The 20,798-nt window shown below is 46.7% G+C and overlaps 2 protein-coding genes across 2 annotated transcripts; both read right to left on the reverse strand.

The window, feature by feature from the left end:
* Positions 1 to 4,712: 4,712 nt before the first annotated feature.
* Positions 4,713 to 8,977, reverse strand: LOC124655872 (indole-2-monooxygenase-like). Its single transcript, XM_047194703.1, has 2 exons — positions 8,063 to 8,977; positions 4,713 to 5,336 (listed from the first exon to the last, which is right to left on the reverse strand). Exons 1-2 carry the CDS (start codon positions 8,975 to 8,977, stop codon positions 4,713 to 4,715), a joined length of 1,539 nt encoding a protein of 512 aa, XP_047050659.1.
* A 6,822-nt stretch (positions 8,978 to 15,799) lies between these two features.
* Positions 15,800 to 18,596, reverse strand: LOC124655080 (beta-1,4-mannosyl-glycoprotein 4-beta-N-acetylglucosaminyltransferase-like). Its single transcript, XM_047194046.1, has 2 exons — positions 18,372 to 18,596; positions 15,800 to 17,467 (listed from the first exon to the last, which is right to left on the reverse strand). Exon 2 carries the CDS (start codon positions 17,360 to 17,362, stop codon positions 16,262 to 16,264), a length of 1,101 nt encoding a protein of 366 aa, XP_047050002.1. The 5' UTR covers positions 17,363 to 17,467; positions 18,372 to 18,596; the 3' UTR covers positions 15,800 to 16,261.
* Between the last annotated feature and the right edge of the window lie 2,202 nt (positions 18,597 to 20,798).

Genomic DNA, 20,798 nt, shown 5'->3' on the forward strand with positions numbered 1-20,798 from the left:
TGAAACTCAATAAAGATGTTATTATCCGAGACAAGGCGATAAACCGACAAGAGATGCTGACTAATATGAGGAACATGCAGGATATTATTCAAGCGAAGAGAAGAACCGGCTATAGTAGAGTGTCCAATGTGCGAAATAGACAAACCTGAACCATTTGCTACTTGAACTTGATCCTTGCCACCATAGGGAGCGCGAACGTGAAGACGCTCGAGACCGCTAGTCAGATGATCGGTCGCTCCAGAGTCCATGACCCAATGCCCTGAGTCGGTGTTGGAGGAGGTCGACGCCGAGTTGCCTGAGCGAGGGTTGCCGGAGTAGTAGTCCTGGTCAAAGCGCTGACGACAATCCGGGGCCTCATGGCCCCAGTTCTTGCAGATTTGGCACCGAGGGCGCCAGCGACGACGCCCAGTGTTACCGGTGTTGCCGGTGTTCCCTCCTCCTCCGCCGCCATTGGGACGGCGACGGTCTTGACCGCCCTGACCGCCCTGACCCTGCTGCGGTTGCTGCGGGTATCCACCAGAAGGGCGGCCTCCAGACGGACGGCCAGGGTCTTGCACATACGGGCGGCTCGGAGCATGAGACCGCACCGTGGCGTTGGCCGACGAGGTCCACTCCTCGGTCTCGGCCTGCTGCGAGAGCTGCAGCGCTTCAAAGTTCAACACCATGGAGTAGAAGCTGGCGGCGGTCACCGGGGTATTGACGACATTGAGCGACGCCGCGATTGGGTTGAAGGAAGAACCCAGGCCGGTGAGCATGTAGTCGATGATCTCGTCGTCGCGAAGCGGAGATCCAGCAGCGGTCATGGCGTCGGCCATAGCCTTCACCTTGTGCATATACTCGCTGGCAGTCATGTCACCTTTCCTCAGTGCCTGGATCTGGCGCCGGAGATGGCGCACGCCGGCGCGGCTCTGGGCCGAGAACATGGCATGGATCGACGTCCACACCGCAGCGGCTGTCGAGCAGCCGAGGAGTTGGCTCGCGATCTCCTCTGACATGGAGGAGAGGAGCACACCTTTGACCCTCTGGTCCTGTGTCCACCACGTAGCGTACGCAGGGTTGGGAACGGACTGGGCAGCATCGCCCGTTCCATCGGCGACGGTCTCGGCCGGAGCAGCGGCTGTACCGTCGAGGAAACCGTGAAGAGAAGCGCCGAGAGGTTGGTGAGGGAGAGCGCCCGCCGGAGAGCAAAGTTGCCCCGATCAAGCCGAACCGCGATCGGAGTGACCACGGCTGGAGCAGCGGCAGCGGCCGGAGGAGCGACGATGGGCCCGAGGATGGTTGAGGACTGGGCAGAGGTGGTCGTCATCGCCATGAGAGGGGCGACGGAGGTTGGCCTTGCGGATGGCGGCGGCGGCGGCGGCTGCGCGGGTTAGGCTCTGATACCAAGTTTGTTTAGGGTTTCATGGGGTCAATGCCACCACATATCTCGTATATATATAGACCAACATACAATGTACAATACAGCAGGTACCCGTATACAACACGTATACGAGTCCGTTTCCAACACGGAGGACTGCTTGGTTCAATAACGTCTGATTTATGAGGTTATACATGACTATGTGTTCTGTCATCTGGAGATATTCAGCTGTACATGGAAGGTGGATAGCATTTGCTCGAGAGACCTCCATCTTCACACCCTAGCAGAACCATGCGATAAAATCAGAAGATTTTTCACCCTGGATGTCGGATAGCTCGAGAGATCTACATCATGGGCTGAATTCACCTCAATGAATCTTATGAGGATGGCGCTCTTTGAAAGTAGATGAACTGCAAGAAAATAAGGGACATTAAGAACAAAAGGACAAGTGGTAAATAACCTCACAAACACGGACGGATAATATTGAGAGGCAGTAGTTTCTAAAGGCTTTCTTTCAATAAACACTTCATAGATGTGTAACTATAAGAGCTACACTATGAGAGTTAAGCTCAGTTAGACATACGCAAATGTAAGGAGGTATAAATGTTGTTCTTCCTTGTCCTTATACCTAGCGGCCTGAATGCAAGTGTGAGCTAAGCTACAACATCTTGCTTTCTGATCATCACAAATTTATAGTGGGGTACTACATTGGAAAGAAAATTACTTTATCAAGGTGGAAAGACATCTCCCCAACCTCAATGCTAACATTGCTGGGAGGTTCAATTGTGCAGAACCTGTAAGCCCACAGAAGATGGACATCAGCCAATCATTAACCACATTTGTCTTAGACTGCATGGTTCTAATGAACCATGCACTGGCGGAGCTTCTTTGGAGCCAAACCGGGCCGTGGCCCGCCCAGATTTTTTGCAAACAAATTATTTACTCCTATGCATCTATGGCCCATCTCACATGCACGCGTTGCCCGCCCCTCAATATACTTTGGTCGCTCCCTTACTTTCTGGTCGCTCCTCTGAGACCATGCACTATGTGGTCTCAAAGTGATTCATAAAGGCTTTGGAACCGGTTCTACACATAGATCTGACAACAAAAGCGCATCACAAAGTTGGTTCGGTTCATGGCTATTAAAGTAATGTTTCCAAATGGACAGCAAAGAGAGAGAGAGTTGCTCGTGACTAGAAGTGAAGAAAAGAGCAACATAGAAAATGATTTTTTACTGTGTTGTAGGTCCATATATGCATGTGAAGCGATGCTACACATAGCAGCAAAACTAGAGCGGTTCCAAATCCTGACAGCTTTTGCAATGAATCGATTCAACATAGTATATGGCCTGAGAGGCTCTCTCGACAGAAACAATGGCCATGGAGACGCCTCGCTAGATCTGGAATTTTGGGGAAAAAAAGAGGGAAAATCTGGCGAAGTGGTGGACTATAGGGGAATAGCAGCATCGCGCTGTCGCTGACAACAGCATATCGCCGTAGCCGGCAGCCTGTAGACACGGACGCATCGCACGGACACCGGGCCGACGGGACTTCAGCCGGCGTCGCGACCCAGCGAGCAGCGACCCTGCCTAGGAAATCTTCTATCTTTCCCCAAATTTTTAGTAGCAATTTGTAGCATCTGCTGTTCATTGCTCACTGAATTGGGAATTTTTTTAGCTTTGCAAATTATAACAGCCAACATCAATGGGAACAGCCACTCGCAACTGCAATGGGAAACACCGCTCGAAAAAAATTAATTTTGTCTTGAAAAGAAAAAGGAACGAGACAAGTGAAATTAAAGATTCTTCATCTTCAACCAATGAAAGCGAGAAAAAAAATCTGAGTAATGACTAATGTGTAGTGAAGTATGGGTTGGAACAAAAAATAAAGTGTATTTGGAAGCTTAGCCCACCCATGAATCTTCTTCAAGCTCCGCCACTGGAACCATGTAAACAAAATGTCATTGCTTCTGCCAAAGCTATACAGAATCAGAAGGTTGTTGTAGGCTAGACAATGAAATATTCTCCCTGAAATACTTCCATTTTCTCCAGGAAAATAATACTCCCATTTATAAGCTAATTTCTCCAAAAATATGTATATATATCCGCTTGCGCCTAGGAAAGTAGATATTATAATATTACATTTTATTACATGAGGGACGATCACGCCTACTAGGTAAGTGATTATCGGGAATGTCACTGACGAACTCGGCAAGAACTAACTGGAATTAGTCTTCACTTCCATCTCTGGTACTTTGACCAGCATTCGGCTAATGCGATGTAGATTCCACAAGCTGAACAATTCCACTTAAGCATGGTCGTTTCTAACTACCATGGCATCTAGCAATTCAGGCAGGAATTTCAATAAAAAAATCTTAATTCTTCCCTAAGATTTTGGGTTTCTCATCAAGGGCAAAGGAACGCCTCGTATGTCAGGCAAAGTTTAAAATAGCACGCAATTTCTCTGCTAATAGTACGCTATAGTATATTTGGAGAGTTCACGCTAAATTTTAGTAACTTTTACTCGCTATGACGCTATTTGCGAAATAGTATGCTATATCGCGCTAAAATTTCATAGTGTTTCACGCTATTTTTTCAAGCTAAGTTGCTTTTACTTTTTCGTGGTGATGAACTATAATTTGTTGGTTCCTGTTCTAATTCAGAAGATAATATCGCTAACACTGATGATTCTTAATAAATAATTTATACTATGTTGTTGCATTGTGAAATGCTGATGTTAGCCTTCTGAAAAATCGGAGATCTATTTTTTGTATGTAGTTATGTATGTATGTTTTATTCTTTTTTTTACTATATATCCAACCTTTTTAGCGAAATCCTTTATTTTTAGACTATATTTGGTATTTTTAAACCGCTATTTGAAATATAGCATGCTATTAGCACGATATAGCGTCCATAGCGTTTGAAGGAGACTGTGATTGTTTCATTTAGCACGCTATTTTAAACCTTGATGTCAGGTCGGGCAGGGTTTCGGACCAGGGACAGGTATGAGGTATCACAACTTCACAAGTGACAACAGAATGAAAGATCAAGTGCAAGAAGAAAACCTGCACAATGTGACATTTCAGCTTCTCTGGACAAACCATACCTATATCTATTTTTGAACAGAAGACGCTCGAGAGAAAAAATGATGAAAAAAATGATTTCTTCAGAATACATCTTGTGCTTGCACATTATTTTTGATTTATTATCCGCGACAACGACCATTATTACATAATTGCTTATTCTGCTGCGAGATGTCCATATTGATGAGTTCTTAGAACATAAAGTTGCATACTAAATGCAAATTATAACAAAAGAGTATATGACCAGTACATGCTTTGCCCATGTACTACTGTACTAGACACAGCTGGCAACATATTTTGGGGTAAGAAAGAGCTTCTTCTTTCGACGCACTGTTAGTCCGTAAACATCTGTCATATCAATGTCCTCTTTGTGCATCCCATCCGGGAGCTCCCAGTCAAAGCAGTGGAGAAGGTTTGCGAGCATGATTTCCACAGTGGCCATCCCAAAATTAATCCCTGGACATATCCTTCGCCCAGCCCCAAATGGCAGAAACTGGAAATCCCTCCCCTTGAAATCGACAGCCTCGGCGTCCATGAACCTCTCCGGTATGAACTCATCAGCGTACTCCCATGACCTCGTGTCTCTACAAAGAGCCCAGACATTGACAAGGGTGCGTGTTTCGGCTGGAATTGTGTAGCCATTGACATCACATTTGTCTATTGACATGTGTGGGATGAGGAGCGGCGCTGGTGGGTGTAATCGGAGTGTTTCTTTTATGACAGCCTTTAGATAGGTCATGCTGCTCAAGTCTGCCTCCTTCACAGTTTCTTGGGTGCTGGGTGTCTTCCCCCTTACCTCGGCTTGGAGCTTGGTCATGAGGTGTGGATTTCGTAAGAGCTCGCACAAAGCGTACTCGATGACTACATATGATGTGTCTGTGGCTGCTCCAAACATCTCCTGTGTATGCATTTGAAGATTTAGTTAAACATTTGAAAGCATATGTGTCAATATTAATATTTAATGCCCTGTAAGCACATTGAATATTATCACTTCATATAAAATTAAGCACTATATGAAGAAGTTAAATCTACTTAGTTCATGGAAATATATAAATGCGTTAAGACGCACACATAACATATCAACAAATTATCAACTCATGATGGTTGTTTTCTTAATGGAAGTTGGCAGAAACTCAACCTAACACATGTTATTCTTACTTATATATTTTTTTTTGAAATAGAGGTAAAAGCTTTGCCTCATCCATTAATGAAATAGAAAGTGTCCAGTTTTTAGGAGAAAATCAACAACCCACAACCACCCACACTTCGCCACCTGGCTACCTACAAAAGCTATAAACACGAAGCTTAAGTTGGCCTATGCCAGAAAGTTGGCTCTTCTAGAAGGGACATGCAGCTTCGATCCTGAAGACGAGTCCCGGAAAGGAGATGCGCAACACATGCGCCGAATAGGACCTTCACCGGACCGCCACTCGAAGGTCATTGTACACCGTCCAAAGGCAGCTTCGACTTCACAACAAGAGGAGACCACCACGAAGACATTCAAACACGTCGGAACGGAGCCGACTAAAATGGTATTGCCGCAATAAAACCTTGGTACCACCATCGTAGTTGCCTCACAAGCCTCCAGCCGAAACTCCGGCATCTCTAGTTGACCTCCTGGCAGCCTAGATGCTTTGTGTGTCCAGCCCGCCGAAGTGCGCGAAGGGGATCACCAACTTCAAGACGACGCCCTCAAGAGAGGAAACAACGATGAAACTACGCCGTCGTTCGATCCCGTGGGATCTAGGCTTTCACCGGAAGATGCGAACCCGAGGGCAGCGAAGGTCGGATAGCTCCACAACCGCCCCGCCAAGGAGGATGGCGGCATCCACAGACGTCATGCGGTCAGGCTTTCGTCCAGAGCAATCGAACCTTTAAATCCTCACGCGGCCGGACAACAAGACGGAGCGAATCGCCGGTAGCAGCGCCACCGCCGCACAAGAGCCACCGTCGAGATCCCGGAGCAACCGCCTAGCTCCGCTGGTGACCCGGCCCGACCAGAAACAGGGCCAATGGCGGCAGAACATCGCGCAAGCCGGCCAGAACCACACGGCCCGGGCGGCGCCGCCATAGACTGACTCCCCACCAGAACCCACCCCGTCAGCGCGATAGCGCCACCGCGCTGCAGCCCAGAGACGGCCCAGAACGGGCCCGCACTAGGCCCTCGCAACCCGCGCAGCGCCGCCGAGGTCACAGCCGTTGCCGACGCCGCAACCTCCCCCGCCAAACGCGCGCCACCGCACCCGCCGATGTGCCGCCATGCCGCATCATGCGACCCCCACAACCGCCGCTTCACCGCGCGCAGGGGAGGTGTAGAGGGCGCCCGCCATGCCCTCCGCCTTCAACGGCCAGGCGCCGCCGCCGCTTCCGGCGCTGCCGGCGGTAGCGGCCAGGGTTGGTCGGGATCTAGGGCGGTTCTGCTAGGGTTGGGTGCCCTCCGGACCCACCCTGCATGAGAGCGACCCGGGAGGAAATGCTGGTTTTTACTTATATATATAATTAAAATAACAGGTTCATGTATATTACTAGTATTTTGAGGCGTAATTTTACTAATTTTGCTAGTATACTAAATATATATAAACGATCTCTAAAAACATAAGCGAGCGCTTGAGAATGAATGATTATGGAAAGTTTTCTTACGAGCGAGAGCGCTTGAGAATGAATGATTATGGAAAGTTTCCTTACCATCAAGATACGGCAAAGTCAAGATTTTTTCCTGCAAAAATAAAAAAATCGAAAAAAAATATGTGACGCACTGCGCCATAGAAATTTTGAGCCAATTTTTTAATTTCGGTGGCCTCCTCTTCCTCTACTTCTCCTTCTTCTCCCTTCTCCTCCTCCTACTCCTCCACTTCTCTTCTTTCTTCCTTTTTCTCCCTTCTCCTCTTTCTCCTCCCTTCTTCTCCTTCCTCATCCTCCACCCACACCCGACGACCTCCTCCTACTCCGGCGACCATCTCCTCCTCCTCCTCCTCCTCCTCCTCCTCCTCCTCCTCCGTCGACCACCACCTCCTCCTCCACCCACCCACCACCACCACCTTCTCCTCCTCCTCCGGCGATCACCACCACCTCCTCCTCCACCTCCTCCACCACCACCACCTCCTCCTCCACCATCACCACCTCCTCCTCCTCCTCCACCACCACCTCCTCCGGCTGGCCTCCTCCTCCACCTACCCACCCACCCACCTCCGGTGACCTCCGGAATATTTTAGAAAAAAAACGGCAAAATTCCGGCGACCTCGGATCTAGATCTAAGATCTGGTCACCATATTTTTTAAAATTTAAAACAAAAATTCTGTGGCGCACCACTGCTGGGTGCGCACAGAAGATTTCTGTGGCGCATGACTACCTGGTGCGCCACAGAAGTTTTGAAATTTTTGTGGCGCATCTAGATATGCGCCACAGAATTCAAATATATGTCGCGTGACAACTGTGGCGCAAGGAATATGCGCCACAGAAGTTCAAAATGGTGCGCCACAGAAAAGGGATTTCCTAGTAGTGATATTATTAGTATATTTTGAGGGGTAATTTTAATAATTTTGCTAGTACACTAAATATATATAAACGATCTCTAAAAACATAAGCGAGCGCTTGAGAATGAATGATTATGGAAAGTTGTCTTACCATCAAGATGGTCTTGATATTCTCTCTAGTGAGATCATAGTCATGCTGAAGAGAAAGTAGCGCGTCTACAAAGTCCCTTTCTTGATCTTGATCTAGCGACGATGAATTACTCGCAGCATGTTCGTCTATGATCTGGTCGAGCAAGTCGTGCCACTTCTTCTTCAACCTTTCAAGCTTGCCAAGCACGGGTCGTCTGAGCATGCTTATATTTCCCAAGCTGGGGAAATAGTTTTCCAGGTTGAAGCCTCCAAGCGCGGCCACGTTCATGTGAATGAGCTCCCGGAAGACGTCGTTCCGGCCCTCCGCGCGGAAGAACTTTCCCGCCATGGCGCGGCACACGATGTCGTTGGAGAAGGCGAAGAGCATGCCCGACAGGTCGACGGGGCCGCGCGCCTCCCGGAGTTTGGCGACCACGAGGCGCGCCTCCTCCTCGCGGGCTGCGCAGAGGGAGGCCACCTTCTTGGCGCTGAGCAGGTGCCCCGTGATGATCTTCCTGGCCTGGCGCCAGTGCTCGCCGTAGGGGGCGAAGGCCACATCGGAGGCGCCGCTGAAGATGACGTCGACGACCAGGGAGTGCGGCCTGGAGGCGAAGACGTGGTCGTGCGTGCGCAGGACGGCCTCGGCGGCGCGCGTGGAGGACACGACCAGGTTGCGCACCTGGCCCAGGTGGAGGAGCATGAGGCCGTCAGCGGCGTGCTTCTCGGAGAGGCCGGCGAGGGAGACGTGGGGGTGGGAACCGACGAGGTGCAGGTGGCCTATGAAGGGGAGCTTTGGAGGCGAGGGTGGGAGGCGGCCATGGGACCTGCTACGTGTAGTGCAAGCCAAGTAGCGTAGCAGCAGGAGGAGGAGGACGAAGAGCAAGAGATACATGAGCAATGCTTGAGGAGATGAGAATAGTTCAGGAGGTTGAGCCATCATCGGATTTTCCAAGTGATACGGAGGTGGTGTTGGATCTCTTCTTGCTGCGTGTTTTATACAGAAGCCGAGAATACAACCAAGTCTGTGTGAGTCATCTCATCACAAACACTTGGCACAATGCCAACCTCCCTAATTTGCCTGTATACGGTACAGGTTGTTGTCGCATGCCGTTCATGTCGAGTTTGGCGTGAAATATTGGTCCAAGTTTGCCTATCTTGCCGAACACAGAAATGATCGATGTGCCAGCAGTATGCATAAGTGTACACATGTAGTAACAGTGGGCTTGCTGCATTACAAAGCAGAAGCAAAGTGCATGACGACAAACAGTGTGACTACATGTATTGTCGTCCTCGCATTTGAAGTTTTGTGCCTTTATTCGATGTCTAGTGAAAGTTGAGTTTCTCCAGGAATAAACACTCAACCAGAAGGAAAGGAAAGGAGCTAGATCAGGGGAGACTGTGTAGATCCAGGTAGATGATGCAATGATGTGCTGTACTACATAGGAAAACAGTAAAGCACTGTGGGAACTTTGACGAAATAAATATTAATTATTTAAAATCCATATACTACTGAAAATGTTGAGAATTGCTGCAAATGTATATCTGGAAGGTCTGGTTCTATCTGTGATGATGCAATGTTGCCATGTATACATTGGTAAGATATTGGAAACTTGACTGGCTCATTTGCTCGACGCCAAAATTTGTAGCGAGTATGGTTCCAGCTTGAAAACGTCACCGAAAATAAATGTTGAGGCACAAAACAATAGAGAAAACTAGATGATACCCCGCACGTTGCTGCGGAGCATCAATGAACCAAAAATGAAGCTTATAAACTATGAGAGATGTATAAGACGTAATTGGGATGTATCATCATTCTCAGTTTCTCAAATTTTTGAATATATCATTGCTTCAAGTGGTACATAGTTTTAATAAGTATGTCATCCAAGAGAAAAGAAACAATGAAATGTGCAAAAAAATATGGCTGAACTTCACTATCAAAAATAATGGTCTTCCATCCATACTGTTCACTGAATTTTACTATTAACCAATGAAGCCCATCAATTTGGCATTTACTTATTGAGTTGCTGCCATATGAAACAAACATTATTTTCCATTGGCATCTGAAACGAAGGCAAGAGTACTAATTAGAACTTGTCATTGTAAAAAAAAAACAAAATAACACCAACGGGGAATATTTGATGGCATCTGAAACAAACACATAATATTATTTTTTTATTGCCATCTGAAACAAAGGAAGTGTACTTATTAGAACTTGTCTAGAAAGAACAAAATAGCACCAAAGGGGGAAATACTCGAAGTGCAAAAAGAACAAAATAACAGGCGCTATTAATAGAAAGTCAGGACAGTGTCCACCTTATATCCAACAAACATAGAGAATGCAGTGCAAAGTATGACACCTGGTACTGGTAGTGCGTACAGTAGATTAGCACTTGCTAAATAAACTTGTGCATTTCAATGCTTACTGGATGTATGCATCCGCCTTAAAGCTGTGGCATGTAAAACAATAAGTAAAACAAATAGATTCATTACCCGGAACGATGAAGAAATAACAGAAGAACATCATTTACTATAATATAGAATGGAAACATCATGATCTGACCAGAGTTGCGATCTGGTTGGCAGCAGTCTGCATAGATGATACAAAATCGTCTCCTTTAAACATCAGTATAAACACCTTTGAAAATTCGTTCCTTGCTTATTACCTGCTTGGTCAAACCATTCCATCTCTCGCGCCAGGAGTGGACCTGGGATATAGAATGACCGGGGGGCACCTATATATAAGAAAATGACCAACACAATGACGTATAAACGTCTAAATATGTGTATATAGAGGTTTCTCAAGAGTCAGATGGCACTTCATTCAATAGTAATATCACAAGTTCAACATTGAAGTGAACAAACCTCTTTAGACAATGTTCGTATATATCCCAATAGTTCATAGGTAGCGAAATGTACTATTATTTTCAAATAAATGGTGTGATCTGCGAAGAGAAAACACAGGTTAGGATTAGTTAGCCATGTAAATACAAACTGAGATTGTGGCTCAAGTTATCATCGCCAATTTTATCACACAAAGTATTTCTTTTGCAGTGTTGATGAAGTCTCCATGTTAAATAATTTCTCATCTTGCTCAAGTTTCTCCTGTTGATACCTACATGATTTTGTACGGTTAGTGTTTTAGTGATTTGGCAGGAAGAAGATAAATAGTGGAGCTATATTTGATAAGGTAAATCATTAGAACAGTAACTGGAAAATTTCAGCTAGCACTCAAGTATGAATATTAGAAATCGAAATAAAATGGCTTGCCAGGTTGCATTGTAGAGAGAATTCCCAGACTATAAAATCGGCGATGGGCAGTGTATCACACTTATCATAATTTAAAATTAGAATCACCTGAATGAGTACCACTACTGAACTGGTACGTACTGCATTTGATTTAACATGGAAAAGATCAAAAGAACCAGTATAAGAAAAAATATTTAAACAATGGAAGAGCCCTAATGTACTGACTCGTGTTGTGTTCATCTGGTGTGCTTACTTTGGCGTATATAGGTTGATATGGCTGATGCATTACTACAGACGTAATTCGCGGGGCAGCCGGCCATGGCTGGGCGTATGACAGACTGCTGGAGAGGGACCGACCGGCGGAGTCACGGTGATTGGGGAGGAGGAGGAGGAAGAAAAGGAAGGCTGCAGTGAACTACGAATGAAGGGGCCGGTGCATACTTCATTCCCTACTATTTATATTCTCCTCTATTGAATCGTGTTTTGAGGAAGGGGAGAAGAATCGTTGCTTGCTGTATTGAATTCTGCTCTGAGTGGACGGGGGAGAGGAAGACATAGAGCTTTGGCTAAGATTGAATGTGGAGACCAAAACGGGGGTAATAGAACTGCTACTCCGTGAATCCAGAGCATTCCAGTGGTGAAGATGAATAGTGGCGGCCCCTTTCGTTCCATCGTTCGTGGGCTGCGTAATAGGCTGGACAGTTGAGCTCTATTCGGAACACCAAAAGGATCAAACATGCAGCTGAGCAGGGATTTCTTAGAGAAAATAAATAGGAAGAAAAGGGGCTGAACTTGCTGATGTGGCACATTGCTGAGGTGGATAGGCTGCATGTCGAGAGAAATAGGTTAGTGGGGATGAACTTTTTAGTTATATAAGATAACGAAAGAAGCCTGGTGACCGGGTGTATACGTGAGCACGCGGTCACTAGCTGACACGTGTTCAACGGCCGTTTGTGATCCGTTAGATGATAACCCTGTGCGTCGTCCTCTAAAAAAAGCCTTCTAGTACAGCCTCACCCTTAACAATTTCCTCCCTCGTGGCCGCGCCGCGTCGCTGCCTTCAATCAAACTCCTGGCCGCGCCGCGCGCCATCGTTGCTCTCCTCCAGAAACAGTAAATCGAGAGCCAAATCGGTCTTCAGCATGTCCAAGACCTCAAATCGAGAGTGCAAATAGAGTCATGCGAAGGGAAATTGACATCTAGGAGAAGGGAAATCAAGAGATCTTCGTTTGGGCTCGATTTGGGAATGTCCTCGATTTGGGAAGAACGGACGAACAGTGGCGATGGTGCATCAATCAGAGAGAAGCGACAACGGAAACCCATGGTCCAGCAGCACCTCGACGAAGGATGGCCGTTCAAGACGCAGGGCGGCGACCAGGATTCCAGTCGCGCTTCTTCTACCAGCGAGGATTGGCGCCCAGAGGATGGGTGGAGCTGATTGGGTCCAGTGGCGGTGGTTGAGGCTGGGCTGGTGCGGAGCGCCGCCGACCTGGCCTGTAGGCCGCCGGGCGACCAGATCCGCTCCAGGTAGAGGAGGTCGAGCGGTGCTCCCCCTCTCCTCTCCCAAATCGAACGCGGAAGGGTGGAACAGGTCGAATCAGCCGACGGTAGCTACGGCTGCGGCGACGGTAGCTACGGCTCGCACGCGTGGTGACGGAGGCTCGCAGACACGGGTTCGGCAGCGTCAGCGATGGCTCACGAGCTTGGTGGCTACGGCTCGAACCCGAAGACCAGATCGAGGCAGCCACACAGCTCGTCGAGGTCGTCGTCGGTGACGCTCTGCGCGCGGCTGAGCGAGGACGACGAGGGCGCCCGGCGCATCAGGCCGCGGCGGCACAGCTCTCCGGCCTCGCCATGGGGCCAGCCGCCGGCCTCATCCCTGCGATGCGGCGAAGGTGTTGGGACTGGTTGGGAGAGAGAGTGGGGCAGAGGCGGCCCAATTCGAGTCAACAGGTCGACTCGCGGTGGGATTGGAAAAAGGATGTTTCACGCCGTTTGGGCTCCGTTTGTAAGGTGAGCATCTTAAAGCGAATCCAACGGTGATGACCGCGTGCTCACGTATACACCCGGTCACTAAATCCACTCTCTATAAGATAAATGTAGTGCACATGAAATAAATTTTACAGTACCTTTTACTGCTCCGGGGGAGCCAGGGAGGGACTAAGGCTGATCATAGTGGAGAGTAACTTAGACTAGTAACATATGTCATGTTACTAGTCTAGGTTACTACCTTCATAGTGTTAGTAACTTATATGTGGTATCATGCATTGTATCATTTATTATGTTGTAGAGTCATCTTGCCTTCATAGTGTTAGTAACCTAGACTAGTAACTAGTCTAGGTTACTACCTTCATAGTGTTAGTAACTTATATGTGGTATCATGCATTGTATCATTTATTATGTTGTAGAGTCATCTTGCCTTGAGGTGTGTGATGTTATGGTAACATAGCTAGTTAGAGTAATTCCAATAGTGTAGCCAGCTGCTGGCTATAAGTTAAGTGACATGTCATCTATAGTCAATTTAGAACCAACATATACAATAGTGCGCTATAAAAATGTAGCACTTTATCAATGTATGACCCACCTTTCACTCTCACAAAGTGCCTATGAGCACGTGCTAGAGCTGGCTCTTGCATAAGAGCCCACTCTCCTCTCTCCTCCTCTCTCTCTCCTCCAACTAAACAATAATATACTATTTTAATCTTTATAGCCAGCTGATTATAACTTATTGTACTACCTCTGCCTATAAATAGATGTCTAAGATTTATCAAAATATAGATGTATTTAGACGTTATTTAGTGTCTAGATATATCCAGATTTAGAGAAACCTCGGACATCTATTTATGGACGGAGAGAGTACTTGCTCTTACCACCTCACTCTCTTTATTCATTTATTAGCATGTCAGGTCACCAAAATGCTTTAAGATGTGTGATGTTGCTACTCTCACTATGAGCAGTCTAATATGATTTGAGGCAACGGCGAGGTAGATTGATTAGGCCGGCAGTCCAGAAAACAATGGAAAAATGATGAAATTAATAGTATTCGGCCCAGAGTGGCGACTGTAACTTGTCCAGGGAAGAGATTTGCCTGCTCAACAAGGAATTGCCGGCTGGTGGAGGAAAGTTCTGGTTGCGAAGGCCGTCTGAACCATGAACAAAGCTCGCGATCCATAGCTTGGTGGCTTTCTAAATTACAGATTCAGTACATGTTAGCAAAGGACCTGACTGTACTGCTTTGCTTGCTGCTCTACATACGTACTGTACTTGATTAGCGGGTACCTTGACTGTTATGTAGTACGGAGTACTACATGGGATCCCTCTGCTACGGGAATGTCGGTCCTCCCAGCAGCCTCTAGCTGAAACAACAAATTGACTTAGTAATTAACACCAGATTCATTCAGGCCGATCCATCAATACTGAAGTCTAGGGGAGCTGACTGACGAGGTGTAGCGCGTTGCCCATGGCGAGGGACTCGGCGACCTCAGTGCCACGAAGATAGTCATGGGAGTGTTGTACCCGAGCATGGGATAGATCGACAGGACAAGAGGAGGAAAGATGGATGGATACTGGACGATTCCGTCGGCACTTTGTCATTCTGACGGAAGAAAGTTTCAACCTCTGCCATTCTTACTTATAATAAGAAAACAAAACACATTTCTTCCATCGCGCATGGACGCCTTGCCTTAACATCTTATTACATGTCGAGCCACATACGTACATCCTGAAGTGAATCGCCACCATCGTCCATCAGCAAGGTTTCTTGCAGATGCATTGTATCATGATGGGGTTGAAGCCGACCATGTCGCACTCAGCACTGTCGAAGCCCTCGTTTTTGCAGGCCTGGGCGCACTTGTCGATCGTGCAGTAGAAGGTCATGTAGGTCTTGCTGTACCACTTGCAAGTCTTGGCTTCAGATCCTAGAGTAAAACAAAGGACAACACATAGCAGCATCAGATTTTTTTTTCTTCTTCTTTGGACTATGTGTGGAGTATGAACTTTACATCTGACCCAAAAAGACATAGTAGAATACTGAGAAAGTGTCATGTTCTTCAGATAAATGACGGACTTATTCAGGCAAGGCTTACCAGGAAGTAACAGGAGTGGCATGAGAAGCAGCAAGCACAAGCCTGACACCTTGAGCTTGAGCACACACCCATGTCTACCGAACGAACACTAAATCAATAAAAGGAAGGAATGGAGCTAGAACAAAGGGGATGGTGAGATCCAAATAAGCTACTGCCATCTCTTCTTATAGACATGGAGGTTACAAGAAAAAAAAAAAACAGAAAAGTTAACATGGACCATTCAAAGTCCAGATAGTACAGAAAGCAATTATATCTGGAAGATAGAGTTCTATATGTAAGTGATGCAACTTGTCCTGGATACATTTTAAAAACCTCTGAAACTTGACCAGTTCATTTGCTCGACGCCAAAAATTTGCAGTACTACTATGGTGTCAGTTCAATTGTCTGGCATGAAAGGAGTATGCAGGAAATAAATGAAGGCACAGATCAGGAGATAAAATATGTAGCGCAAAATAAATATGGGCTTTAAATGTTTGTGTCTACCAGAAGATATAAATCAACGCAGCAGTAATATTATCTATAATATCTCTGCATTTGTAGTCTGTTGCATTGATCTCCTTATTCAGACCAAGAACACATTTCATCAGGAGAGACAACCATCAAGAGCTCATTCTTGTGCTTCCTGCTCATCGGGATGAACCCAAAAGGGTGGGCGATTACTATCCCGATTGTATTACCTTCATATCACCTTAGGTGAATTCTCTGTTGATCTTCTCACCACAGCAATCACACATATAGTCCCTTGAACACATACACAAAAAGATTCTACAATCCTATCTAAAAGTATCACTGCTCCAAAACAGACAAAGGCGCACATATTTCCATAGAAACAGCAGCATTGCATCTAAAGTAATACTGTATGGCTAAAAGGTTACAAGACACCCTCTGATTTAGCCTGGTCTCAAGCATCCACCGGGAAGCAAGAACCTGTAGCTGTACGCGTTCCTGATCAAATAGGAAGGCAGATGAATGGCAGATGCCGACCTCGGTATCGGCCCCATCTTCTTAAAGAGATCTCCAAATGTGTACTCTTCAGGTAGCATGTCAAACAGGTTCTCCCCATTGCATATGACCCTCTGGATCCTGTCTGGACTCAGGAAGCTTTCCTGTTTCACCCGGTCTGCGTGGCTATATGCCTTCATCTTGAAAGCAAACTCCTTGATCTCCCTGAAGCAGAAGCTGCAATGCCAGCCCGCATCGGCCAGCATCAGGTTGGTCTGACGGGAGTGGCGGTACTTTGTGCGCTCGGTGAACACATGCGCTGATGCTCTCCAGCTGTTGTGATCCACAGGAAACTCAAAGGAGTACATGTAGTTTTTTAGCTCAAGATGCATGATTGGTGGTATTCCATCACACCATTTCAGCAACTGCACGGTTTCAGGACTTGGGATCTCATCAGCATCAGCCATTATCAAGACATCCCCCACAGCAATGCCTGATCTTGTTAGCAAGGAGTTAAGTGCGCGGCGGTGACCGGCCTCTACAAGGAAGGGCGTCTGGCGAGATTCGGGATCCAAATCTCCAATGGGAAGCATGTCATAGACGATCTTTGAGCTAGCAAACGCGAAACGGTTGATGTTTTCAAAGAAGGAGAGAGACTTTGGGATGCCAGTGAAGGTAGCATTCGCCTCAAGGATGACAAACCTGTCAACATATGGAAAGAGCTCATGGTAGCGGATCTCCAGAATATCGAGTTCATTGCTGAAGAGGACGGCATCAAAGACGCGGCGGGGGGAAGGAAGGATGTCCCAGCCATGGAGCTGGCATAGCTGCTGCATGGACGTATTAGGGGCGTAGTAGTGCGGGATACGGAAGAAAGGCTTCGGTGGTGTGTCCCATAGCGGCCGCAAAAGGTAGGAGATACTTTGGAAGTACTGGGTGACAGCAATAACAGACACTGAAAGAACTAGAACAAAGGGTATCAGGAACTTGAAAGCTGGAATACTTTTTCGTCTAGTTACAGGAGGCACATTATGCGAGCTTCCGGCCATGCGACAGGCTTGTGTCTATGACAAAGGAAGAAATGAGCGAGTCTTTGAGAAGAATATGAGAGTGCCTCTCTGGGTAACACAGCAATATCTGAAGCAGACTGTAACCTGCATTATGCAAGAGAGAGCAGAAGATAAGTAAAACAAGGAAAGCAAAGTGATATAAGAAGCAGTACCATGCAAACATCACTTAAACAAACAAACAAACAAAAAAGACATCGAGACTGGCTCGTTCTTCAAATGCGCATACATACATGATAAGACACACGGAACCGCAAATTGATACACACAGGGACAAATGAGCCGCTATTGCATCATCTCAATTAAGGCAGGAAATTAAAGAGCAGCACAATGCCAGAGCCAAGATCAGCTATTGTCACACCATTCTTGCCAGAAAACTAATAAGAAGCATGATCTAACTGCTGGTACTACCAACAGCATAGCTAATCGCCTAATCCTATCAACCATATACAAGAAGTACTAAAGGTTGCGATAACTACGACCTCCTGCAGGCTGATCTCTATGCCTGTTTGTTGACTGCACAAAACCCGCTCCCATTCTAATTAGCAAGACAAGGAAGATGGCAAGTATCCTCCTTGCCCAAATCAACTGAAATGCCATAACAAATCAAACGAGACTTGCACATGATGACCAGTCTGAAACTGTATTTCAGCAGCAGTCGGAAACTGCCCAAATCAGACTGAAACTGCACCTCGGATCACACCGCAATGTCATCTTTTGTCACCACGATTCCTCCATTGTTTGTTTCTCTAGTCTAGAACAAAACAAACGAGAAGATAGGTGACCAAAAATCAACAGAGGGCGCCCCACCCAAGCCGCCGCCACCCTGCCCTCCCCACTGGCGGCTGGCTCGAATGTCGAATCCATTCCAAAATCGGCACCAAATCGAACCAATCCAAGCCCTCGCTGCGTCCTGCCGCTGCTAAAGATCCTAGTTTTTCTACCACCTGATGCACAGGGATGATAAGGAGATGGCTGAGGCGCCTCTCACCTCAGGGGAGAAGACGACGGCGGCGACGAAGCCGAAGACGAAGAAGACAGGAAGCTGACGCCTTTGGACGGCACATGTCGCGCTCCGCTATCTGCTCTCATCTAATCAAAGACGGGACGGGACTCCATGGATCTCTCCCTCTGCTCCGCATCTCTCCCCGCCGCTAACCTCGTCCATTGCTAAAATTAGTCGGGCAGGCGACGCCGAGTGGACAGGAGAAGGGAGAAAAGCGCAGGAACGCGACGTGCAGTGGAGTGTGGATTCGCTTTAGCTTTCTCGTGGGATTGGGATATACGGTGCGGTGCCGAGGATGATTTTGCTTTGCCACTCCACTTCTTGGAAAAGGGAGAACACAAGGTGGCTGCCTTGATTGAGTTGAGTGTCATGTCGCCAAAAATACGTCTTTTTTTCCTTTTGTGCTGTGTCTTGTGTGTTTGGTTCTTCTGTTTTTTTTTTAGAAGTCTTTAAACCTTAAAACCCTAAGTACATGTTGGTGTTCGATAGGGAGAGGCTCTCAAAAACCGCTCCACGTCACGATGTGACTACGTCTTCGGCCTTTCCTCCTCACATCCTCACGTGTCGTTGGGCAAAGGTAGCATAGTGTCAGCGGTGATGTGCTCGGGAGGTAAACCGATCTAGGCTCATCAGCGGCCAACGGCGAGACGCGGTGGTGGCAATTCCAGGAGGAACTGGGGTGTGGCTACGAGTTCATCTACTAGTTGCGGTGTGGTTGGAGCGACTTGCGGGAACCACAGAGTTGTTCTCGGTTATGCAGGGCGCGACTTGCGGGCACCACGGAGTTGCCTTGTTCATCGTGCCCGTTGGATGTCGGGCAACAACCCTAGAAGATCGAGTGAACGGTCGGCTCTCCGCTGAGCTACCCGGTGGTGGTGGTGATGGCTTCTCTCTTTGGCCATGTGCATGACAAGGAGCGAGGGAAGGGGGGTCATGGTGTTAGCATCGCTTCAGCGGTGGTATCTTCCGGCTCACGTCAGTCGGTATGTGGTGTCGTGCTCTTTGGGAAAAAGTAAATTGATGCAACTTGGTGTAGTACTTTTTACGCAAATTCTCACAAGTACATACATATACTCACCCATTTGAACACACGCATGCACACCCTACCCCTATGAGCACCTCCAAGGGATTGAGCCAAGAAGTTGATTTGGTGGGTCTTAAGACTAACCACACGTGCCACACTATCGATGGGCATCGCCTCTCACTCAATATTTTGTATTTTATGAGACACCAAAGTGTCAAACATAGGTTTTATCCTTAGCTGGTTCGGGTGCCACTGCCTTCCTAATCATCAAACAACAGGTTGGTTCTCAACGAGAGAAGTATTATCGGTTCTCATAATTATCACATAACTTAAGAAGGAATTTATTGGAAAATGTATTTTATCTTCCCAAATAATGCCAAATTAAACACAAAAGTAGGAAAAGGAAATGAATTATATCACTTTCAAATTTAGACAAATATATGACAACTTTTAAAGGACGGGGTGCAATAAACAAGAAAAGGTGGAACAATGCTCGTGTGTATTCCATTTTATCTCGTACTCACGCGATGAGTCCAGGGGAATATTCAATCCATCTCTATTTCATATACATATTGCTTTTGGAGGATTTGTGCCTACTTTACCTTTCTATCTAGGACATCAGCAAACAAAATGTGTACTACGATCAACATAGACCGTTGTCAAGATATACTTCTGAGCATTTAGTCGGGTATTAAGATGAGAAAGGTACATTGGATTGTGAAAACACATGGATTCTCATGTGTGGTTTAGGTAATTGATGACAAATTATATGGACTAATGTTTGCATCGAGTTTCTCTTATATGTTTTATTTATAAGCAATGCTTGAATGATATGTTGGTTTCAAGATTACAAGAAGAAGCAAATGAAGACGATCAAGTGACAAGTATGTAGTGAGCGGGATCTCATGACATCAACAATATGAAGAAAGAAGAAATGACGTAAAGAATTTAGATGAAGATGGTGGTGTGCATTGAAGAAGATGGATGAACATTGTGTTGTTCATTGAAGAATATGGATGGAGAGGGTGGTGTGCATTGAAGAAGATGGATGAAGAAGAAGCTTGCCATCCAAATGGTGGTCATGGGTACATAAAAATATGCCTAAGAAGAAGCTCTTGTAGGATAACGTTGCATAGAAAACAAAAAATTTCCTACCGCGAACACGCAATCCAAGCCAAGATGCAATCTAGAAGACGGTAGCAACGAGGGGGTATCGAGTCTCACCCTTGAAGAGATTCCAAAGCCTACAAGATGAGGCTCTTGTTGCTGCGGTAGACGATCACTTGCCGCTTGCAAAAGCGCGTAGAAGATCTTGATCACGATCGGTTCCGGCGCCACGAACGGGCGGCACCTCCGTACTCGGTCACACGTTCGGTTGTTGATGAAGA

The sequence above is a fragment of the Lolium rigidum genome, chromosome 5 (genome assembly GCF_022539505.1).
Source record: "Lolium rigidum isolate FL_2022 chromosome 5, APGP_CSIRO_Lrig_0.1, whole genome shotgun sequence".
Lineage (NCBI taxonomy): Eukaryota > Viridiplantae > Streptophyta > Magnoliopsida > Poales > Poaceae > Lolium > Lolium rigidum.

Excerpts from the sequence above, each read along its gene's own strand:
- LOC124655872 (XM_047194703.1), bottom strand. The coding sequence starts at position 8,977 with ATGGCTCAACCTCCTGAACTATTCTCATCTCCTCAAGCATTGCTCATG. Across the intron at positions 5,337-8,062 it reads ATATCAAGACCATCTTGATG|GAGATGTTTGGAGCAGCCAC; the intron begins GTAAGACAACTT and ends ATGCATACACAG.
- LOC124655080 (XM_047194046.1), bottom strand. The coding sequence starts at position 17,362 with ATGGCCGGAAGCTCGCATAATGTGCCTCCTGTAACTAGACGAAAAAGT.